General features: G+C 44.2%; 1 protein-coding gene across 1 annotated transcript; it reads left to right on the top strand.

The window, feature by feature from the left end:
- The first annotated feature begins 22,242 nt into the window (after nt 1-22,242).
- On the top strand, nt 22,243-24,081 carry LOC135915229 (uncharacterized). Its single transcript, XM_065448251.2, has 2 exons — nt 22,243-22,776; nt 23,066-24,081. The coding sequence occupies exons 1-2, from the start codon at nt 22,438-22,440 to the stop codon at nt 23,849-23,851; spliced, it is 1,125 nt and encodes a 374-aa protein (XP_065304323.2). The 5' UTR covers nt 22,243-22,437; the 3' UTR covers nt 23,852-24,081.
- The last annotated feature ends 253 nt before the right edge of the window (nt 24,082-24,334 follow it).

Raw genomic sequence — 24,334 nt, 5'->3', positions numbered from 1 at the left:
AACCACCAGACTGAGCCTTGAACAGTGGATGGACCAGATCACGGAAGATATCAAGAGTAACACTCACAAAATATGCACGGACCTTCCCGTGGAAAAGATGGATAGTCGCCTAGCCCATCTACTTGAGGCTAAGCAGTCACTCCTCAATCGATGGAAGGGCCAACGGCTAAATCGCAGACTACGCAAAAAGATTGCTGAACTCAATAGAACCACAGAGGAGTACTGCCACACCCTCTCAAAGCAACAGTGGGACGAGGTGTGCAACGCCGTGGATGGTCAAATGCGGAATGGTCGAAACTGGAATCTTTTAAAGCATCTTCTGGACGACACCAATACAAGGTCCAACCAGCAGCATGTGATGGCAAAGCTTCTGCATACAGCCACACGAACCAAGACCACGGAGGAAGTCCTGCAGAGCCTGGTGGAGAAGTACCTCCCTGTTGGTTCCCGGCAAGGGACATCGGTCGCCTACGCAGACTACCTTGGGCCACCCAACTCCGAGCTGGATGCAGACATCAGCACGGAAGAGGTTAGGAGGGCGCTGCATGAGCTTAATAGCAAGTCTGCTCCTGATCCCGACGGCATCACAAATAGGACCCTCCGTAACCTGGACGATCACTCGATAGAATACCTGACAGAAGTCATCAACGAGACATGGAAGGAAGGCAAGGTCCCGGAAGCATGGAAGCGGGCACTTACAGTACTCATCTCCAAACCTGGCAAATCATCAAGCCTGGACAACTTACGACCAATATCGCTCACATCCTGCGTTGGCAAGGTCGCAGAACATGTCATACTCAACAGGCTCACGAGGTTCATCGAGCACAAGGAACTCTACCCCCACACGATGATTGGCTTCAGGGCAGGTCTGTCCACACAGGACGCCATGAAGCTCATCAAGAGTCAGATAATCGACAATGACACGCGGGACACTCGGGCCATCCTTGGATTAGATTTGGAGAAGGCTTTCGATAACATAGCCCATCAATTTATACTGCAATCGATATCCGAGCTTGGTCTGGGTGTAAGATTCCATGATTACGTCAGGTCATTTTTGCACCGAAGAGCGACTCTCCGCGCAGGAGACATGATCGCGGAAGAGGTGGAGCTTGGAACAAAAGGCACTCCACAGGGCTCGGTGATCTCGCCCACTTTGTTTAACCTGACTATGATCGGCCTTTCCAGAACACTCTCACGAGTCGAGGGCATCCGGCATACCATCTATGCGGATGACATTACCATTTGGTGTGTTGGCGGAAGTGATGGACAGGTTGAGAGTGCGTTACAGGAGGCCATCGAGGTCACGGAGGGCTATCTTCGACCCACGGGATTAAACTGTTCGGCTAAGAAGTCAGAGCTTTTACTATACCGCCCCTTAAGAAGAGGTCGTAAGCCCATGGGCTGGAGACCACTGTCTGACAGCACCATTTGTCTTTGCACGGGCAAGGGAGACAAGATTCCTAGGGTCGACGCAATGAGAATACTCGGCATGATAATCGAATCTACTGGCTCTAACGCGCAAACGATAATCAAGCTCACGACCAAGACGGACAACGCAGTACGTCTCATCCGAAGGGTGGCTAACCGCCATCATGGCCTTAAAGAAGATAATCTGTTACGGTTGATTAACGCCTTTGTGCTTTGCCACTTTGCCTACGTGGCGGCTATGCACAGATGGCAAAGAGCAGAGAGGAACAAACTCAACACGTTGCTCAGGAAAATAACTAAGCGAGCCCTGGGTATACCGATCTTCACCAACACCAATCGCCTCCTCCAGCTGGGTGTGCATAACACTCTGGAGGAGATTGCAGAGGCTCAGGAAAGAGCGCAACTTGCCAGACTCTCCACGACCGCCGCCGGCAGGAGGATATTACAAGAGCTCGGCTACCCACCATCTGCAGAAGCACCAAGAAAATGCCAGTTAGCACGGGACATACGAGATTTGATCTCCGTATCGCCGATACCAAGAAATGTACACCCTGAATATAACAAGGGTAGAAGGAAAGCAAGAGCTTCAACCATACTCAAACAGATCCAGACAGAGGGGCGTAGAGCCTGCTTTGTTGACGCGGCCGCATATCGGAAGGGGTGCTCCTTTTCTGCAGTAGTGGTGGATTCCAAAGAGCGACTCACGAACTGCGCATCTGTACGAACCGGAGATCCGGCGATAGCCGAGCAGGTGGCCATTGCCTTGGCGATGCTTGATGACAGCAGCGACGTCATCTACAGTGACTCACGGTCAGCCATTAGGGCATTTCAGTGTGGAGTGATCTCAGAACAGGCTTTTGGGCTGCTTCGTAAGGCAGGACCGGATAAAATCAAGCATCACTTGCTTACTTGGTTCCCAGCCCACGTTGGGCACATGGCGGGTGCCCCAACGAGCCTCAATGAGATGGCCCACGCTGCCGCGCGCGCACTGACTGACCGCGCTGGCGCTGTAACGGCCGAAGAGAGGGTTACGCATGGTAGGGACGCGCCTGCCACTTATAATGAACTTCTTAAACACTTCTATCTCTCGCGGCGACAATACCCTCCTCCTCACCCCAAGCTCACTAGGCCTCAGGCACTGACATTCAGACTGTTGCAGACAGAAACTTATCCCAACCTGTCCACGTTACATGCGATATATCCGGAGATTTACACTGATGACGCGTGCCCTGCTTGCGGGGATAAATCAACACTTTCGCACATGCTCTGGGGATGTATCTCTATAGCAAGCCCTGACCTCAGTTCAGCTAGGTGGGAGGCGGCCCTCCGCAACCCACTCCTGGCTGAGCAACGTTGGGCTGTCCAGCAGGCCCACGATGCGGCTGGCAGGCTAGGCCTGTCGGTCCCGACGTGGGAGCGGCCCGCGACGTGCTAATACGCGTTCTGCAGGACTGTAAAATAAAAGTTACTCAATCAATCAATCAATCAGCTCAGAAGAAACGTTCGTACACTAGACGTCACCAAACTTTGGTGTCACCGTGCATGGATGGTGTCACCATGCACGCGCGGGCCTCACTTGTAGTGCGTTGTCGTTCATTATAATAACCTCTTTCGGGAATGATGGGCGATAATACAAAAGAGAGTCACGGTGTTGGATGATCAGATTTAGGTATGAACCATCGCATATGTCTTAATTTTCTGTGAACCTTCACAGGAGCAACAAAATTTCATCTATCATGTTGTGCTCGCCATTTTAGCCTTCACTAGAGGTCTGAGGCATGTAAGCATTACAAAAGAACCTGGAAATTGTCAGGGGGACAAAAAAATATTACGAGGAATCTACTTTACACGATTGGGTTGAGCTTCCATACCGGTGGTTGAGACAAAACGTTACCTTAACTCGACTTTTGTACATGAGAAGGCAACAAATTAGACATGAAGAACAACATAGGCGACATCACTTGAACTTGCAAACTGAAATAAAGGAATGGTAAATTATTGGATATGAAAATGGATTAAAAACTACTTGCCGCAGGTGGGGAACGATTCCACTTTTCCGCATTACGCGTTCGATTCTGCATCGCACGCGTAATACGAAGACGTGGGTTCATTCCCCTCATGCTGAAAACAGTTTTTTCATCCACATTCATCGCTATTAATTTATTATTCCTTAATGTCAATTAGTAAGTACAAGTTGAACTGGCCGCCGTCTGAGGAAGGGGGGGATTGGGGGTTAGCCTCCCGACCCCCGCCACCCCTTAACCCCATCAAGGACACAATAAAGTTTTATCTCTCTCCCCTATGTTGTCCTTGGTGTCTGATTGTTTGCTTCGCATGATATGAATAATAAATATCGTGCCCCTCCGTTCTCGTTTCGTATATGAGAGTCAGATATACCAGATTCATACGGCTCTATTTGCGTCTCACCACACGTTCCATAGCGTTTGCTCTTCACAGTTTATTGTCGACCCATTTGTTTGGGAGTTCCCCAAACATGGGAAATTTCAACCGTGAGCTTAACATTGGTGGGGAATTCCCTAATAGTTCTCCCACCATCATCTCGATATTAATGGGAAGTTGCTAGCGCTTGAAAACGCAGCATAGACTCTTTTGTGTAAACATCCATGCTAGCTGTTCAGATATAACTGAAAATGAACATCGGCTTACGGCTCAAAGATGGGAAGGAAAAGAGGGGGAAGTCAAGAGCAATGTGAAAACTCTTTCTCCAAACGCTGGGTTGGACACGCCCTTGGGCTGTGGCTCCACGATCCAGACTATAGAAATTTAGAAATTACAGGATGGAGGAAAAGAGTTGACTACGTACTCTTTAGGATCACAAAAGAGACGTTTTTGAAGGGCGGCCTCGCCCTACCATAGAAACAAGGACAGGCAGAGTGACTGCTTTTTTCATTTTTATCCGAGCCTATATATTGAGAGCCCCAACTTTCTTTTTCCGCGGGACATAACACAAAGCCCTAATTTAATCAAGTAATCACTTCGATTCCTCATATGTTGAGATCTAAAATTTGTGACAAGGTTGCTCAGGGGCATTGAATGTGAGCGCTCTTAACATCGCCATGCAGTGTTTGGCGTGCAGGCTAGTTCAGCCACGTCACTATGCCCAAGTCAAAGACACTGTGTCATGGAGGAAGCTAGTGATTGCGTGGCTTTCATTTATCGTTCCTTCAATACAATGAAGCTCCTGTGCTTGGCTCATCAAGTTTATCATGTGCTGTACGTATATCGAGACCAGACATGGCAAAATGTATTGCACGTATCATAAGGTGCGATGCGTGCATTTCAACCATCGTCTCTAAATCGCCGAAGAAGCTTTTTTTGTTTCTAGAGAGGCAGTAAAGGCGGTATATACTCAGACACAATAACTGTAAACAAACATAATTTCATTACGGCTAAATCACACTATCTAAAAATTGTTCTTTAGCTTGAATATACTCCGAAGCAATTACAACATATATCTTATTATTTTAGTATTGTGTTGTCGAGATCAGTATGCTTTTTTCGAGGTTTACAAAGCGCGAAGTAACTAAGAAAAGTGAGGAAGTGCAGTTCGTACAAGTGTAAAAGAAGCAACTTAAGACTGGGTAACTTGCGAAACTTTGAAACTTCGGGTATTGCTATAGGCCGTTTTTTCGTAGGCGCCGCCATATTGTGAATGCAGTGGCGCCGCCTATGAGCAGCGCCATACTGGCTTGGGTGAAAGCGGTCTTTTGCATGGCAGGTATACGCTCGGCGGTAGGTTCTGGCGTTTGTTTTCGCGGTCGTGCGGTCTGTTTAGCATGACGTGCGTCGTCTACGTGGTAAACGTTTCTGTGAGACGGGCTGAAGTGTTTTAAGGCGTCATGGCCGGAATTTCTGTTGGCGTTGAGGTGGACGGAACACGCAGCGCGATGTGTGCGTGCATATTTGAGCTTACAATCAGCCTCGGATATCAATTGTGTATTTCTGAATGTTCCAATAACTAATGTGACCTTATTGCAGTATTATCCTCTATTTCTAAGCTACGGTTTAGGAGCCATGAAACATGCGCGACGATCGTAACAGCGTGGCTACCGTTCTACCACCATGGGTACCGTGGGTACAAGCGTTCAAACTGTTCGCTGCAGGTTGCATTGCGTGACTACTTGGTTCGATGGATGAGGTTTCCGCCCTTCAATAAAATATTTTTGGCAAGTAATAGCAGCATACCTTACAGTCTTAATTAAGCTTGTCAAGCAAAGGGACGGTTTACGAACTGCGCAAGCGTCCTAAGCAGTGGTAGGTGCTAGATGACAGATATCTTTGCTCTATATACCGCATGGTCCAAGCATACGGCTTCAGCGGTTATATAGTTATAAATGTTGTGCGGCGTGACTATGCGAGGTCGTATTGCGCCGTTAGCCCGTTTTCTCTTGCTTTTACAAGAAAGAGGCTGATAACCGCATTTTTTTCAGTTGTGTTCGTTCCGTTCTCTACGACGCACTCACACGTATTACGGAAATTTTGTCCTGAAAAATAGGCATCGCATTCTTTTTATGCGATCCCTCTCATATTTTATGGCTGTATACAGGCCAAAAAGGCAATGCCGAAGCGCACAGCTCACATATGTATCGTGCTGGTTCACCAACCGCAGTGATCTCTGTGTTGAGCAACGCCATCAGCCTCATGCAGGAGGGCTAGCGTTGACATATGATAATTTGAAGCCTACTACACTTGAAATGCGCGAGAACGATGCCGGTGCATCACAAATATTTGACAGCGCCTGCCGCTTAGATGTTTCGTGGTTGCCTTAGGTTGACCGTGCACGAGCATGCGCTCTTATGCTTTATGCTTTACTCCCTACGCCAACCGATCAGATAGTGAGCAGATTTACCATTTCATGCTGCTAATACAGAGACACCGGTTTTCTATGTTGAATTAAAACCGATATAAGCAAAATAGTTCACAACGCATAAACACACCGTGACTGATAATGTGCGTACGCCGCGGCTGAGAAAGCGTGTCACTTTTTTGCTCCCCCAAGAGATATTTCTGCCCACTGTAGTTACCAATGCACCGAAAGGCTTGCCCGATGACCTTATATGAACGGACATGGCGTAAATTTCACGAAGTACCATCTAAAACATCTCGAAATCGTTCCGCAGCACGCGACAAGAATACTTCCAAGCAGCGCCGCGCCGGATCGCCCAAGCCAGAGAGGAGGAAAGGCTCTCCGCGCACCGCGTCCTCCTCGCCCGATGAAAAGGTCTATAAGGTGGTAAAACTAATGTTCTAAACAGGAAGCTTACAAGCTATTTTTCTATAGATTCTACGATTCTACGATTCTACGATAGATTCTACGATTCCGGAGTTGAGCAGCGCTACGTGATAAGCAAAAAGAGCCTGAATAAACATGGGTCAAATCAGGCATATTTTATTGTCTTTGTAGTGAAGCGAGATGATTTTCTCTGAAATAAAACAGAAAAATATGTCGTCCCACGACTGTGCGCAATTTAAACAATTATATAGGGAAAATTTTCAACACTGCAAACACTGCAGCCTGCTGCTTCGATATCAGGAAGTTAGTACACGCCATGTTTTCTTTTCCTTTTAGAAACCCCTAAAGGAAATATCACCAAAAGGGGTGCGCGTTCAGTTCGGACGTGAAGCACCTTCATGACTGTCCATTCGAGGATGAAAAGTTTGTTAAAAGATGGAAGAACTCGTCATGATCACACCTTGCTGTAAAGACCGCAAAATTAAATTACCTGAAGAGAAATTCCATCTTTCTTTGCAAATATCCGAGTATGTGAGTTTGTTTTATTTATTTATGATGCATTATTCGATAAATCGATTTCTTTTCACTGAAATTCCGCCCAACGTGCGATTTTTCTATTTTTGTATTGACTATTAGGTACGTTTAAGAAAGTAGCTTTATTACGGAAAAAAACATATTTACCACCTCATGCTATCGTCTCTAAATCGCCGAAGAAGCTTTTTTGTTTCTAAAGAGGCAATAAAGGCGGTATATAGTCATACACTATAAATGGAAACCAACATAATTTCAATACGGCTAAATCACACCATCTAAAAATTGTGCTTTAGCTTGTATATACTCCGAAGCACTTGCAACATATATTTTATTATTTTAGTATTGTGTTGTCGAGATCAGTATGCTTTTTTCGAGGTTTACAAAGCGCGAAGTAACTAATAAAAGTGATGAAGTGCAGTTCGTACTAGTGTAAAAGAAGCAACTGAAGACTGGGTAACTTCGGAAACTTTGAAACTTCGGTTTCTGCTATAAGGTGGTAAAATTAATGTTCAAAACAGGAAGCTTACAAGCTATTTTCGCGCCCTACCTGCAAGATTTCGGTACACGAGTTTTTATAAACCACGCTTTCTCTTGAGAGCTTAGTTGAAGCCTAGTTATCTCCCTTCCTTGAGTAGCACCCCCCTCCCCCTCCACCCACACAACCATCCCATCAGAAGTGGAATGAGAGGATATTTGCTGACACTTCTCTGCGTGCTCTAAACGCACCGGCGGCTCTTGGAGTAGCATTCCTGGAAGCTGTCTATGGACAACGTGAAAATAGGCATGCCTAATCTGGTGCAAGGGAGGCTGAAACGAGAGGGGTAGTGCGAGAAGGTGCGAAAACTGCGGCTCTTTGTTCAAACACGTGGTCATGATTGAGACTAGGTTGGTAGCTCCATGTTCCAGACTGCTTTCGAGAAAAGCGAAGTTGTTCAAACAGACATTCCAGGAACCTTGAAATGTATTTCTCCATGCCTTGCCCCTTCAACTGCAGCATCATGTTCACACGCCTTTGAAGACTTGACAGGAAACGAACGTGGGTAAAGACGGGGTCAACGCACCCGCAGTCTCTGCGTCGCTAACCACGTGTGCTGTTTAGAAGCAGTCATTTTCTAAACACGTGGCGCGACCCGATGTCCCAGGTTTTGGGGGCGAAATGTTCTTAAAAAAATGTTGTAAATGATCTGTTCGCGAAAATGGCAACAGCCTGTACCCACACACAAGAAAAGGAAAAAAAAAAACAGCAGGTGCCCGGAATCACTGAAGTGCTAATGTTGTCGCAAGAACCTCTAGCAGCCAGACAGCCTGTATAACAAATTCAAACCAGACACATGAAATATCATTGATAAGGCAACGGATCTCCTGTGACAGAAAGATGTGGTAGCTTACAGCAAATTATTCGCTGCACAGTACTTGAAAAAGATTAGGCAATGAAAGCCATTAGCAAATACAATAACCTAATGAAGCATTCCTTATAGTATTATCCAGTATACTTCGAAATTAAATGCTATGGCTGTATGTGTCTAAAGCAGAATCCGAATTTGAAGCGCGCCATAGTGGGGAACATGGACTAATTTTGAGCACCTACGGTACCTACACTTCCACCCAATGCAAGGTACATGCGCGATTTTACATTTCAACCGCCCCCCGCTCCCCCGGCAAAATTGTTACAGCCGGAATTTTTTCACGCGACAACGTGTAGTAGCTATGCACGAGGCCATCACGTTTTGGCGACGTTTAGTGTACGACCTTTTCTTCCGAGGTGATGTTATCAGGCACATTTTCGGCTAAGTAATTGTCAGCAAATTTCTTTGGGTGATTACAGAGTTGATGTATTTCGATTTACACCTATCATGCCTATCTAACACAGGGGCTCAGTCTCGGACAATAATTCGAGTTCTAAAATAAACCAAATTTTGGTTGCCTTTACTGTGCAATGTTTGCGTGTAAATAATGCCTAGGTGGAAATGCCTAGCACCTTTATACCATACAATGCAGTTCCGGAACCGGATGCAGTTCCGGAAGCCGGCAGTTTATTGTAGCTTACGAGCTGATTGAATGGAATAACCCCTAAGCTTGCTGCGAATAAAGTAACACGTGCAGAGAGAGAAAATATGCACGGTGTATATGCGACTTCCACGTAGGTAGACAGAACTAAGATGGTGTTGTTTGCTGTGGCTTCTAGGAATTGAAATTATTTCTTTCCTGTCCTCCTAAATATAAATTTATTCCTAAATAAATAATGCACTTCTCAAATATTATAGTTAGATGAGGAGTGTGAATGAGAAAATCGTAGAGCTACATCCAAACTCCCGCCACAGCTTTATGCTGCTCGATATATGCTACACAAAATTGTTTTTGCGAGCGTAAAAGAAGCCCGCGATTACATTTATTATTATCAATGCTCCGCTCTAGAAGCCCTTGAAATTGGCCATCAGAAAGCTGCCATGGTATATTTATATTTAAAAAATTTCGGTCTACCAAAATTGCCTTTTACGTTTGTTTTGTAATATTGAGTTGATTTGATTTATAATTTTTCTGTGTTATTCAAACTGCAGAACGTTTAGCTATGTCACTGCGTTTTTTCCGGAGCTAAAGCGTGAAATCATAATAGGTTGTTATCACCTAAGGTATCACTCAGAAAATGCGGTTTGTATGGGCGAACATGCGTTTTCCGACAGCGTCGATCATGTTGGGTGGAAGTTTTCCGCATGTTATCAAATTGTGCATGGCTGCAACATACTGGCACAAAACATTCAATTCTGTCTGGACATGTACAGTGCTCGAAAAATGATTTTGGAATGTGAATTGGAAGTTTCATACGAAAAACAGGCAATAACGAGTGGTGCAGGAAAGCGAAGCGCGCGCTGCATGCGTAGTTTGTTGCTCGTGCAAAACTGTTCGTCAGAGAAAATATTACAATCGTCAATGTTTTACATCATAAATACATTCGTCTATATGAGATATTAGTACAAAGCATTGGCGAAATAGAGACAGTGCACGCACTTTTATAACAAACAGCAAACAACGCATTACGAAGCATATTTGCGAAATCACGCTCTGTCTCGTCATTTCCATGAGGGGCAAGCAGGTTCAAGTACACGAGATACTGAAACGTGTTGACAGTGCAATAGAGGCATTAATTGTACACGTCCTTTCCGTATTTAATTTCGTAGTGCCTGTGAGTACAGCGCCAACCACGCAAGATATTACAACCGTTTTTCAATGTTGGGAAAGTACAGCGATTGCGAAACGACCAGAGCGAAGGAAATTCGCAGGAGATGAAAAGACGCTTTCCATTGATGCTATACTAACATGGCTATCCTACAGCTGGATTCTTTTTTCTATGCGTGGCACTAGTTCCCCGAACAGATCAATTGAACGAGCGCGTACTGTACGTGAAGACCATACGTGCCCATTTAAATATTCATCGCGCAGAAGATATTTGCATCCAAGTGCCTTACCAACGTTTTGAAAAAGTTCCACCGCAGTAATTAAGGCCTTTAGCCGGCCACACATACCACAACACGATGGCGTTTGCATGTTTGTCTGGTACATATAGTAAGAAACGCGCAAGTACCCATGGCCAATGTGAAAAATCTGTGGCTCCTCAAACTCTGGTTTCTGAAAGAAGGTGCTTGAATTGTGCAATACAGAGGTGGTTGGAGTGACAGCTGTGAACTCTGAACATTACAGTGGTGATATCGTACCATATGCGCATAAGGTACTTGTAAGGTATATGCAAAGTATTATGCTTGTCATGCATTAGAAGATGAATTTTGTCTATTGGTTTTCAGGATGATGTCCCTAGCAGTGATGGGAGTGAATGGCTTTACATTATTAATGGTTCGATCATTTGGCCATGGCTGCTTTTACTTTCCAACTCTAAGGTTAGCCTTTTATTGTTTCCGTAGATTATAACAGGCACAGTGAGCAACGGTTGCACGTAGCCCACTTCCATATCCCAAATATCGAGTTTACTTGTTGTACATAATAATCCAAGTCAGGCATTGATTTGTTTTGCTCAATATGTCCTACATAAAAGTGTTTTGCTGACCGTAAAAGTAGCGAGCGAATGCATGCAAACTTTCAGTGGCACTGGCCGATCGAGGCATGTATGTATTCGCGGGCTTATTTCACGTTCGCAAAAACATTTTTATGTAGCATGTATCGGGCAACATAAGCTGTATCTGGAGTTTTACACGTTTCTCCACGATTTTCTCATTCACACTTTGTTATCTTAATATAATATCTAAGAAATTATTAATTTCTTTAAGGCAAGTGATTTGTTTAGGTAGCATTGAAAAAAAAAATCTGAATATCTAGAAGCGACAGCAAAGAACACCATTTTGGTTCTGTCCAGCTACGTTGGAATTACATATACCTCGTTTATATTTTCTGTCTATACGTGTATTACTTTATTCGCAGCTGGTTTATGGCTTATTCAGCGCAATCGGCTCGAAAGCTACAATACACTGCCAGCTTTAATGTTCCGAAACTGCATTGTAGGTTCAAAGAAACTGTAGTAGAGGAATAGTGATTGATTTTGTCCACCTAGGCATCTGTTACGAGCACACATTGCACAGTAAACAACAAAAATTGAGTTTATTCTAGAACAAGAATTATTACATAAGAGTGAGCCCTGTATTAGATAAGCATGATAGGTGGAAATTGAAATGCATCCGGTCGATAATTAGACCCGATAATTTTTCCAGTGATAATAGTTAGCTACAAATATCCCTGATGACATCAGCTCAGCGGAAACGTTCGTACACTAGACGTCACCAAACTTTGGTGTCACCGTGCATGGATGGTGTCACCATGCACGCGCGGGCCTCACTTGTAGTGCGTTGTCGTTCATTATAATAACCTCTTTCGGGAATGCTGGATGATAATACAAAAGAGAGTCACGGTGTTGGATGATCAGATTTAGGTATCAACCATCCCATATGTCTTCATTTTCTGTGAATCTTCACAGGAGCAACAAAATTTCATCTATCATGTTGTGCTCGCCATTTTAGCCTTCACTAGAGGTCTGAGGCATGTAAGCACTAGAAAAGAACCTGGCAATTGCCAGGGGGACACAAAAATATTACGAGGAATCTACTTTACACGATTGGGTTGAGCTTCCATAACGGTGGTTGAGACAAAACGTTACCTTAACTCGACTTTTGTACATGAGAAGGCAACAAACTAAGACATGAAGAACAACATAGGCGACATTACTTGAACTTGCAAACTGAAATAAAGAAATGGTAAATTAATGGATATGAAAATGGATTAAAAACTACTTGCCGCAGGTGGGGAACGATTCCACTTTTTCGCATTACGCGTTCGATTCTGCATCGCACGCGTAATACGAAGACGTGGGTTCATTCCCCTCATGCTGAAAGCAGTTTTTTCATCCACATTCATCGCTATTAATTTATTATTCCTTAATGTCAATTAGTAAGTACAAGTTGAACTGGCCGCCGTCTGAGGAAGGGGGGGATTGGGGGTTAGCCTCCCGACCCCCGCCACCCCTTAACCCCATCAAGGACACAATAAAGTTTTATCTCTCTCCCCTATGTTGTCCTTGGTGTCTGATTGTTTGCTTCGCATGATATGAATAATAAATATCGTGCCCCTCCGTTCTCGTTTCGTATATGAGAGTCAGATATACCAGATTCATACGGCTCTATTTGCGTCTCACCACACGTTCCATAGCGTTTGCTCTTCACAGTTTACTGTCGACCCATTTGTTTGGGAGTTCCCCAAACATGGGAAATTTCAACCATGAGCTTAACATTGGTGGGGAATTCCCTAATAGTTCTCCCACCATCATCTCGATATTAATGGGAAGTTGCTAGCGCTTGAAAACGTTGTGGGGGGTTTGCCCCCACAACGATGTACAACACCTCTCTCTGCAGGAAACTTTACACCGACTAGACTTACGACCTTTCACCGAGTCGAAGATACTCGGACCGCTCCCACACCCGTCACTGGCACGAAAAGCGAATCGTGCATTACTGCAATACTTGAGGTACACCGGTTTAAGAGACCGTTTATAGTGTCCCTGTGCATAGTGTCCCTCCCACACGTACTCTGTGCTTACTCTCTGCCTTTCTTCTTCTTTCTATTCCCCTTTCCCCTACCTCCAGTGTAGGGTAGCAAACCGGATACTCTTCTGGTTGACCTCCCTACTTTTCCTGTCCTTGCTTTCTCTCTCTCTCCATGCTAGCTGTTCAGATATAACTGAAAATGAACATCGGCTTACGGCTCAAAGATGGGAAGGAAAAGAGGGGGAAGTCAAGAGCAATGTGAAAACTCTTTCTCCAAACGCTGGGTTGGACACACCCTTGGGCTGTGGCTCCACGATCCAGACTGTAGAAATTTAGAAATTACAGGATGGACGAAAAGACTTGACTACGTACACTTTAGGATCACAAAAAGGCGTTTTTGAAGGGCGGCCTCGCCCTACCATAGAAACAAGGACAGGCAGAGTGACTGTGCATTTTGCATTTTTATCCGAGCCTATATATTGAGAGCCCCAACTTTTTTCTCCGCGTGACATAGCACAAAGCCGTAATTTATTCAAGTAATCATTTGAATTGCTCATGTGTTAAGATCTAAAATTTATGACAAGGGTGCTCAGGTGTATTGAATGTGAGCGCTGTTAACATCGCCATGCAGTGTTTGGCGGGCAGGGTACTTCGGCCATGACACTATACCCAAGTCAAATACCTTGTCATGGAGGAAGCTAGTGATTGCATGGCTTTAATTTATCTTTTCTTCAATACAATGAAGCTCCTGTGCTTGGCTCATCAAGTTTACCATGTGCTGTGCGTATATCGAGACCGGGCACGTCAAAATGTATTGCACGTATCATAATGTGCGATGCGCGCATTTCAACCGTACGCTTCCAGCTCTCCTTCAGCCAAGGTAGATTCTACGATTCCGGAGTTGAGCAGCGCTACGTGATAAGCAAAAAGAGCCTGAATACACATGGGTCAAATCAGGCATATTTTATTGTCTTTGTAGTGAAGCGAGATGATTTTCTCTGAAATAAAACAGAAAAATATGTCGTCCCACGACTGTGCGCAATTTAAACAATTATATAGGTAAAATTGTCAACACTGCAAACACTGCAGCCTGCTGCTTCGATATCAGGAAGTTAGTACACGCCATGTTTTCTTTTCCTTTTAGAAACCCCTAAAGGAAATATCACCAAAAGGGGTGCGCGTTCAGTTCGGACGTGAAGCACCTTCATGACTGTCCATTCGAGGATGAAAAGTTTGTTAAAAGATGGAAGAACTCGTCATGATCACACCTTGCTGTAAAGACCGCAAAATTAAATTACCTGAAGAGAAATTCCATCTTTCTTTGCAAATATCCGAGTATGTGAGTTTGTTTTATTTATTTATGATGCATTATTCGATAAATCGATTTCTTTTCACTGAAATTCCGCCCAACGTGCGATTTTTCTATTTTTGTATTGACTATTAGGTACGTTTACGAAAGTAGCTTTATTACGGAAAAAAACATATTTACCACCTCATGCTATCGTCTCTAAATCGCCGAAGAAGCTTTTTTGTTTCTAAAGAGGCAATAAAGGCGGTATATAGTCATACACTATAAATGTAAACAAACATAATTTCAATACGGCTAAATCACACCATCTAAAAATTGTGCTTTAGCTTGTATATACTCCGAAGCACTTGCAACATATATTTTATTATTTTAGTATTGTGTTGTCGAGATCAGTATGCTTTTTTCGAGGTTTACAAAGCGCGAAGTAACTAAGAAAAGTGATGAAGTGCAGTTCGTACTAGTGTAAAAGAAGCAACTGAAGACTGGGTAACTTCGGAAACTTTGAAACTTCGGTTTCTGCTATAAGGTGGTAAAATTAATGTTCAAAACAGGAAGCTTACAAGCTATTTTCGCGCCCTACCTGCAAGATTTCGGTACACGAGTTTTTATAAACCACGCTTTCTCTTGAGAGCTTAGTTGAAGCCTAGTTATCTCCCTTCCTTGAGTAGCAACCCCCCCCCCCCCCCCCAACGCACACATGTCTCCCATCTGAAGTGGAAAGAGAGGATATTTCCTGACACTTCTCTGCGTGCCCTAAACGCACCGGTGACTCTTTTTGTAGCATTCCTCGAAGCATTCCTCGATTAGGCATGCCTAATCTGGTGCAAGGGAGGCTGAAACGAGAGGGGTAGTGCGAGAAGGTGCTAAGCATGGCGAAAACTGCGGCTCTTTTTTCAAACGCGTGGTCATGATAGAGTCAAAAGCGCTCTCTGTTTTCCGTTCCCTTTGATTACCCCTACCTCCTTCCCTTTTTTGCTCTTCCGAGCTGCGCTACAAGCCTAAAACAGTCATGATAGAGACTAGGTTGGTAGCTCCATGTTCAAGACTGCTTTCGAGAAAAGCGAAGTTGTTCAAACAGAAATTCCAGGAACCTTGAAATGTATTTCTCCATGCCTTGCCCCTTCAGCTGCAGCTTCATGTTCGCACGCCTTTGAAGAGTTGACAGGAAACGAACGTGGGTAAAGATGGGGTCAACGCACCCGCAGTTCCTGCGTCGCTAACCACGTGTGCTGTTTAGAAGCAGTCATTTTCTAACCACGTGGCGCGACCCGATGTCCAAGATTGTGGGGCGAAATGTTCTTAAAAAATGTTGTAAATGATCTGTTCGCGAAAATGACAGCAGCCTGTACACACACGAGAAAAGGAAAAAAAAAATACAGCAGGTGCCCGGAAACACAGAAGCGCTAATGTTGTCGCAAGAACCTCTAGCAGCCAGACAGCCTGCCTAAGAAATTCAAACCAGGCACACGAAATATCATTGATAAGGCAACGAATCTGCCCGTGACAGAAAGATGTGGCAGCTTATAGCAAATTCATCACTGCACAGTACTTCAAAAAGATTCGGCAATGAAAGCCATTAGGAAATACCATAACCTAATGAAGCATTCGTTATAATATTATCCAGTATACTTCGAAATTAAATGCTGGGGCTGCATGCGTCTAAAGCAGAATCTGAATTTGAAGCGCGCCGTAGTGGGGGACATGGATTAATTTTGAGCACGTAAGGTACCTACACTTCCACCCAAAGCAAGGTACATGCGCGATTTTGCATCTCAACCCCCCCGCGCCCCCGGTCAAATTGTTGCGGTCGGAATTTCTTCACGCGACAACGTGTAGTAGCTAAGCATGAGGCCATGACGATTTGCCGACGTTTAGTGTACGAGCTTTTCATCTGAGGTGATTTTATCATTGAAAGCATATTTAGCGCCAGCAAACAAGGACGTAAGGGAGACGTCGTCTCCCTTACGTCCTTGTTTGCTGGCGCTAAATATGCTTTCAATGTACCAACACGCCCAACAAATGGCAATGATTTTATCAGGCGCGTTTCCAGCTACGTAACTTGACTGCATTTTCTTCGGGTGATTATAGAGTTGATGTATCTCGATTGGCACCTATCACGCCTATCTAACACAGAGGCTCAGTCTCGCGCAATAATTCTTGTTCAAGAATAAAATCAATTTTGGTTGCCTGCTGTGCAATGTGTGAGGCTAAAAGATGCCTAGGTGGAAAAAAGTAATCACTATTCCTTTTCTACAGCGCCTTTATAACATGCAATGCACTTCCGGGACATTAAAGCCGGCAATTTATTGCAGCCTTCGAGCTTATTGTATGGGAATAGCCCATAAGCTGGCTGCGAATACAGTAACAGGTGCAGAAAGAGAATATACATAAGGGGCATATGTACCGACCACGTAGGTGGAGAAAACCAAGATGGAGTTGTTTCCTGTCGATTCACGGTAATGAAATTATTGTTTTTCCATTCCGCGTAATTATATATTTGGTCCTAAATAAATAATAAACTTCTCAAATATTATAATTAGATGAGGAGTGTGAATGAGAAAACCGTACAGCAATATGAAAAATTCCCGCTACAGCTTTCTGCTCCTGGATACATGCTGCATAAAAGTGTTTTTGCGAGCGTGAAAGCAGCTATTATCAGTGCTCCGCTCTAAAAGCCCTTGAAATTGGCCATCAGAAAACTGCTCTGGTATCTTCATATTAAAAAAACAAATTCGGTCTACCAAAATTGCCTTTTACGTTTGTTTTCTAATATTGAGTTGATTTGATTGATAATTTTTCTTTATGATTGAAACTGCGGAATGTTTAGCTCTGTCGCTGCGCTTTTTCCGGAGCTAAAGCGTGAAATCATTATAGGTTGTTATTACCTAAGTTATCACTCTGAAAATGCTGTTTGGACGGGCGTACAGTACATATAAGCAAGGCAACAAAAATACAGGTTGTTAAATGAAGCATTTTTTACATTTCCCCATTTACCAGCTTAGGTTATCAGCCTTGCACAAGTAAAGAGTTTACTCTTTTCTGAGAAGCCGAAGGCACAATACGGCAAGTTCAACACGAAATTTCCTGCAAATGAAATTATATCTATAGATATATATATATATATATATATATATATATATATATATATATATATATATATATGGGATTCGAAATACATACATATACATGCACGTATATATATATATATATATATATATATATATATATATATATATATATATATATATATATATATATATGCATGTATATGTATGTATGTATGTCTCAAAGCGGCCATGGCGCTGCGATGTTGCATTCGAGACTATGGATTCTATGCTGGCGAGGCATCTTCGTTTCGATAAGGGCTACGGTCGAGGTTGCTAAATTTCGATGCACGGTCAATAGCCCCAGATGGTCTAATTATCTCTGAGTTAATGCTACGGCGTACCTCCTTACCTGATTGTGATTTTGGAAAGAATCGGGAACACATATTTTTTTATACCTGCGTTATTGTGCGAACGTGCGTTTTCCGCCAGCGTCGATCATTTTGGGCGGACGTTTTCAGCATGTTATCAAAATGTGCATGGCTCCAACAGACTGGCACAAAACATTAAATTGTGTCTGGACAAGTACAGTGCTCGAAAAATGATTTTGCAATGTGAATTGGAAGTTTCATACGCAAAACAGGCAATAACGAGTGGTGCAGGAAAGCGAAGCGCGCGCTGCATGCGTAGGTTGTTGCTCGTGCAAAACTGTTCGTCAGAGAAAATATTACAATCATCAGTTTTTTATATCACAGACATCTTCTTCAATATAAGATAGTCGTACAAAACATTGAAGAAATAGAGCTAGTGCACACAATTCTATAATGAAGATGAAAAGAAGGCTTTATGAAGCACATTTGCGTAATCAAACTATGTCGCTCGTCATTTCTATGTGAGTCAAGCAGGTTCCAGCACACGAGATACTGCAACGAGATACTGCAACAAAGAGGCAACCCTTGTACACGTCCTCTCCGTATTTACTTTCGTAGTGCCTGTGAGTAAAGCGCCAATCACGCTAGGTATTAGAACCGTTTTATAATTTTGGGCAAGTACAGCGATCGGGAAACGCCCAGAACGAAGGAAATTCGCAAGAAACGAAAAGACGCATCCCACTGATACTATACTAAGATGACTATCCTACAGCTGTATTGTTTTTTCTATCGGTGGCACTAGTTCCCGAACAGATCAATTGAACTAGCACGTACTGAACGTGAAGACCATACGTGCCCATTTCAAAATTCATCGCGCAGAAGATATTTGCATCCCAATGACATACCGATGTTTTGAAAAAGTTCCACCGCCGTAATTAAGGCCTTTAGCCGGCCACACATACCACAACACGATTACGTTTGCATGTTTGTGTGGGACATATAGCAAGAACCGCGCAAGTACCCATGGCCTATGTGAAAAACCCGTGGTTCCTCAAACTGTGGTTTCTGAAACAAGGTGCTTGGATTGTGCAATACAGAGGTGGTTGGAGTGATAGATGTGAGTACCATATGCGCATAAGGTACTTGTAAGATATATACAAGGTATTACGCTTGTCATGCATTAGAAAATAAATTTTGTCTATTGGCTTTCAAGCCGATGCAGCCTTAGCAGTGATGAGAGTAAATCGCTTTACTTTATTAATGGTTCGATCATTTGGCCGTGGCTGCTTTTACTTTCCAGCTCTTTTACATTCCGCGGCAATTTGACGGGGGGGGGGGGGGGGGGGGCGAGATTCAATATCACCCATGCAACGCATATTCGGTGGAAGACTAAGAACCGCAGGTGGTCCAAATTAACCCGAGTTCCTTGCTCGGTTCAGACTGTGCTTTGGGCACGCACAACGCCAGAATATATTTTTTCGAAGTACTGGATGATATTATAATGTTTCATTAGGTTATGTTATTTACCGATGCGTTTCATTGGCTAGTCTTCATTTCTATAGTTCTATAGTTTCATTCTATAGTCTTCATTTCTATAGTTTCTATAGTTTCATAGTTCTATAGTTTCATTTGCTATAAGCTTCTATATGTTTATTTCTGTGCCCGTTTTGCCTTATAAATATTATTTTGCGTGTCTTGCTTGAATATGTTATACAGGTTACCTGTTGTGTCAGGTTTTTACAATAGCATTTGCACTTGAGTGTTTCCGGGTGACTGTCCATTTTTTTCCCTTTTCTCGTGCGTGTGTACAGGCTGCTGCTATTTTCGCGAAAGATCATTTACAACATTTCGCAGGACAATCTGGGATATCCGGCTTCGCCACGTGGTTAGAAAATGACTCCTTCTAAACAGCACACATGGTTAACGATACAGAGCCTTGGGGTGCGTTGACAAAGCCTTTACACAGGTTTGCTTCTTAATGGGGTGTGAAGCTGAAGCTGCCCTTCACAAAAGCCTTTGTGTCCCCTCAGGGGCAAGGCATGGAGATGTACATTTCAAGGGTCCTGGAATTTCAGCTTCCCTTAGCTCCAGGGTAGTCTTGAACATGAAGCTACCAACCAAGCCTCTATTGTGACCACGAGTTTGCAGAAAGGGCCGCAGCTTCCTGCATGCTTTTCACCTTTTGGCACTACCCCTCTCAGTTCAACCTCCTTTGCCCTACGATGGGCATGCCTATTTTCACGGTATCCATAGGCAGCTTCCCGGAATGCGCAAACAAGCAGCCATAGCTGCGTGCCGAGCAGACAGAGATGTGTCAGCAATTATCCTGCCAATCTCGTACTGATGGAATGTGTGTGTGGAGGGTCGGGGGCGGGGGGCGCTACTCAAGGAAGGGAGATAACTAGGATTCAACCAAGTTCTCAAGGGAAAGCATGGTTCTGAAAACCCAAGGCCAAAATCTTAAGGCTTGGGGTGAAAATAGCTTGTAAACTTTCTGTTAAGCATATGTTTTACCACCTTATGGCGATACCTGAAGTTTCAAAGTTTCGCAAATTACCCAGTCTTCTCTTACTTGTTCTACACTAGTACGAAGTGAACTTCATTAATTTTCTTATTTACTTCACGCTTTGGAAGCGCCGCAAAAAGCAGGCCTATATCGACAACACAACACTAAAATAATAAAATATATGTTATAAGTGCTTCGGAGTATATACAAGCTAAGGCACAATTTGTAGATGCTTTGATTTAGCCATAATGAAATTATTTATTTTTGCAGTTATTGTGTTTCCATATATACCGCCTTTACTGCCTCTCTAGAAACAAAGAAGCTTGTTCGGTGATTTAGAGAGGAGAGCATGAGGTGTTAAAATGTTTTTTTTTCAGTAATAAATCTACTTTAGTAAACGCACCTAACAGTCAGTGCAGAAATAGAAAAATTGCATGTTGGGCACATTTTCAGTCAAGAGAAATCGATTTATCGAATAATGCTATATAAATTATTAAAAGAAACTCACATACACGGATATTTGCAAAAAATGATAGAATCTCTATTTAGGTGACTAATTTTTTAGGTATTTAGAACAACGTGTGGTCAAAACGCATTATTCCATCTTTTAAGAAATTTTTCATCCCCGAATAGGCGATCATCAAGGCGCTTCACGTCGGAATTTAATGCCCATCTTATTTGTTGATTTGCGATTTAAGTATTTACTGAAAAAAAAAAGACAGCGCTTCCTAGCTTCCTATATCGAAGCGACATGCTGCAATGTTTGCAGTATTGACAATTTTATTTACATAGTTGTTTAAAATGGGCACAATAATTGTGCAATATCACTTTTCAATTCAGAACGTGTCGCTTCTTCACTACACCGAAAATAAGTTATGCCTGGTTTGAGCCACCTTTCTGCAGGCTCTGTTTCCTTATGGCGTAGCGCTATTCAACTCACGTATCGTGCATTCTACCCCGGCTGAACTAGACGGAATAAAATCGGGGTGAAATGCACGCATCGCTCCTCATGATACCTGCCGTGCATTTTGTTGTGTCCGATCTCCACATGGGATCAACACGTGGCAAACTTTGACAGCAAACACAAGCGCTTCAGTGTGTTGATGAAAAATATAGCTATGACATCACTAGCTTCCATAACACAGTGTCTTTGACTAAGGTACTGGGACATGGCTGAACTACCCTGCACACCAGACTCTGGATGGCGATGTTAACAGCGCTCACGTTGAATGCAATCGAGCGCACTTATCTCATATCTTAGATCGCTACATTTCACAAATCAAAGGAAGTCGCGGGATGATTGGGGCGCATGAATTAGCAGTGATTACATTAGTAATTTGTGTTAATTCACATGCAGAAAGAACATCTTAAGGGATCTTAATATGTAGGCTAGGATAAAAATTAAAATTAGAAATATGGTGTTCAAGCAAAAATATATCACCCAGGATACTATTATACACATTTTTTACTTCATACCCTGTCTGTGTATATATTTTTTTGTATATTTATGCTGCCTGTAAGGGAGCATGGCTCAGCATGGCAGAAAACGAGAGAAAAGTGAGGTAAGGCGGAGAACGAAATTTCTCCTGACTTTCTTTTTATTCTTAAGAACTGCCTTTTCGTAAAACACCACTGCCACCAAGCCAAGGGCTTCCTTTTTTCACCTGGCCACGTGAGAAGGAGAAAGCCGCGGAAAACAAGCGCATTGCAAAAAAAAAAAGAAGGAAGGCGCGTTATCGGTCTGGGAAAGGGATTTTAAAAGAGCGAAGGTGAGAGGAACAGAGCAAAGTGTGAGAAGGGCAGGTAAGGAGGGGACTATCGAAACGGCGAATCAGAAGCCTCATTTTGCCGCAACGTCATGCAGACTTGCGAACCAATGAACGCGTAGCAGACTGGTTAAAAGGTGAGCCCGGAGCCAGCAAATCTTCAGACGTCTCTGCAGTTGCAGCCATGAAGATCTCCAGAGTCTTCTGCCTGGTCTTCGGCCTCGTCCTCTGCCCAGTCTGCGAAGCCAAGCTGGGCCTCGCCTTGGCACCGTACGTGTGGGCTAGTAACCTGGCCAAGGATACGGCGCAGACGCTGGTCGCCTACAAGCTGTCTCTGGCTACGAAGGCGCTCGCCATGATCACCGGTAATCGTTCCTTCAGGGCCACCATCTCCTACGACTCTCAGCTGGAGCGCTACGAAGACGCTCCCGCAGCGGCCGTTGAAGACGACTTGGTCCGGGGTGCTCTTAGGAGAGTCGCATCCATTACGGCTCCTCCGAATCCAGTCCATGTAGAAAACGAGGTGAGTGATTCTTTCAATGCTAGAATTTGCGCTACTTCTACATACTCGTTCGTATTTTACTGGAAGCGTGTTGAGATGTTTAAGGCATTGGTTAATTTAAAATTTACTAGATATGTTGCAATGCTTACGCGAATAATGTTTTCCGTCACATCCGAGGCTGCTCTCGGTTTTGAATAGGATGATAAACTCAGCACTACTAGCATGGTTCTCCTCATTGTATCTGTCGCTTTTCTCGGTTGTTCCTGCAGTATTTCATACAAAATGCGTTTCTTAATTTGTTGTACTTCAGGTAAAAGTTGAGTGGCAGCCCAGCGTGACGAAGCCAGCGATGCGCCTTCCTACGCTGCCGCCGATGCCCAGAGTTGTGCCCATGATTGTGGCGCCTGACGTTTTCCCTAAGATCGTGGTTCCCCATCTTCCATGGATTTTTGTGCCCAAGCTGTGGGTCCCCAAGAGCGTCATGTCGGAGGTTGCTTTTCCCGACGTCGTGCAGTCCAAGCTTGACCTGCTGACCAGCAAGATGAACAACCTTGGCAGCAAGTCCGCCGCCATTCTTGGCGGTCCGAAGTACGCAAGCGGATATGTTCAGGGCGGCTTCCGCGTTGGTCATGGCCCTGGACCCATCGCTGACGTCCAGCTGGGTTCCAATCCTGAGCCGACTCCAGTGTCCCCCGTCAAGCCACGACAGTTCACCGTTGTGCAAGAGAACCCTCAGCTCGAGCAGAACGTGACCACCGCGTCAGCGCCCGCCAACCACAGCCGTCCTGTCCGTTCCGTCGACGCCGGCGAGATGGGCCGTTATTTTAGGTTTATTCAAGCCAACGACGAAGGGCGCTGCGTGGCGCTGATGGTTTGCTCCATGGCCGCGCACCCACAACACTTTGGCGTCTACGGTCGCAAGGTCGCCGACTTCTTCGATGACGTCAAGCCCTCGGCGTTCTCCCCCGTGGCACCCTACAAGGAGGCGTCGCGTGTCGGTCGCAGCGGGCGTTCGTGTCGATCCCGCTATTCGGCTTGCCGGATGGATCCCAAGTACCTGGCCCGGCTCGGTGAATCGCATGTCCACGTGCTCTAGAGTGGAGCGGACCCGGAGTTGCCCCTCTTCACCCACATGTATAGCGCGGCCCATGTATATAGACTTCATTGATGTGCATACAGCTCACGCTGATGTGCTCATCACTCATGTATAGTCATACAGCTGTATATCCACATGTGTGTGTATAATTGCATGCATATAACTGACCGATTGCCCATTCGCAATGTAGAACGCTGTAAATATTGTAAATAAAGGTATATTTATTTTTACATGCTGGTTTTTTATACATCTAGTCTCTGTCACGAAGTGCAGTATACTGCCGTAGACGAGGCTTTTGGCGCTGCTTTTAGTAGAATAGTCCACCATGGGCCAAATTATGGGTCTATGATGTGCTTTACTGAAACGAGGCACTGCGAATGATATGATAATAATAATATCTGCGACTGACATGATAGAGAAGGAAAGAAAGGAAGGGGAGTAAGCGATCATTCTCCGACCTATTTCCCATTTATTTGGAACCGT

This window comes from Dermacentor albipictus, chromosome 8 (genome assembly GCF_038994185.2).
Source record: "Dermacentor albipictus isolate Rhodes 1998 colony chromosome 8, USDA_Dalb.pri_finalv2, whole genome shotgun sequence".
In the NCBI taxonomy this organism is placed as follows: Eukaryota; Metazoa; Arthropoda; class Arachnida; order Ixodida; family Ixodidae; genus Dermacentor; species Dermacentor albipictus.
The sequence above is the reverse complement of the archived record's forward strand: the minus strand, read 5'-3'. Positions and strand labels throughout refer to the sequence as shown.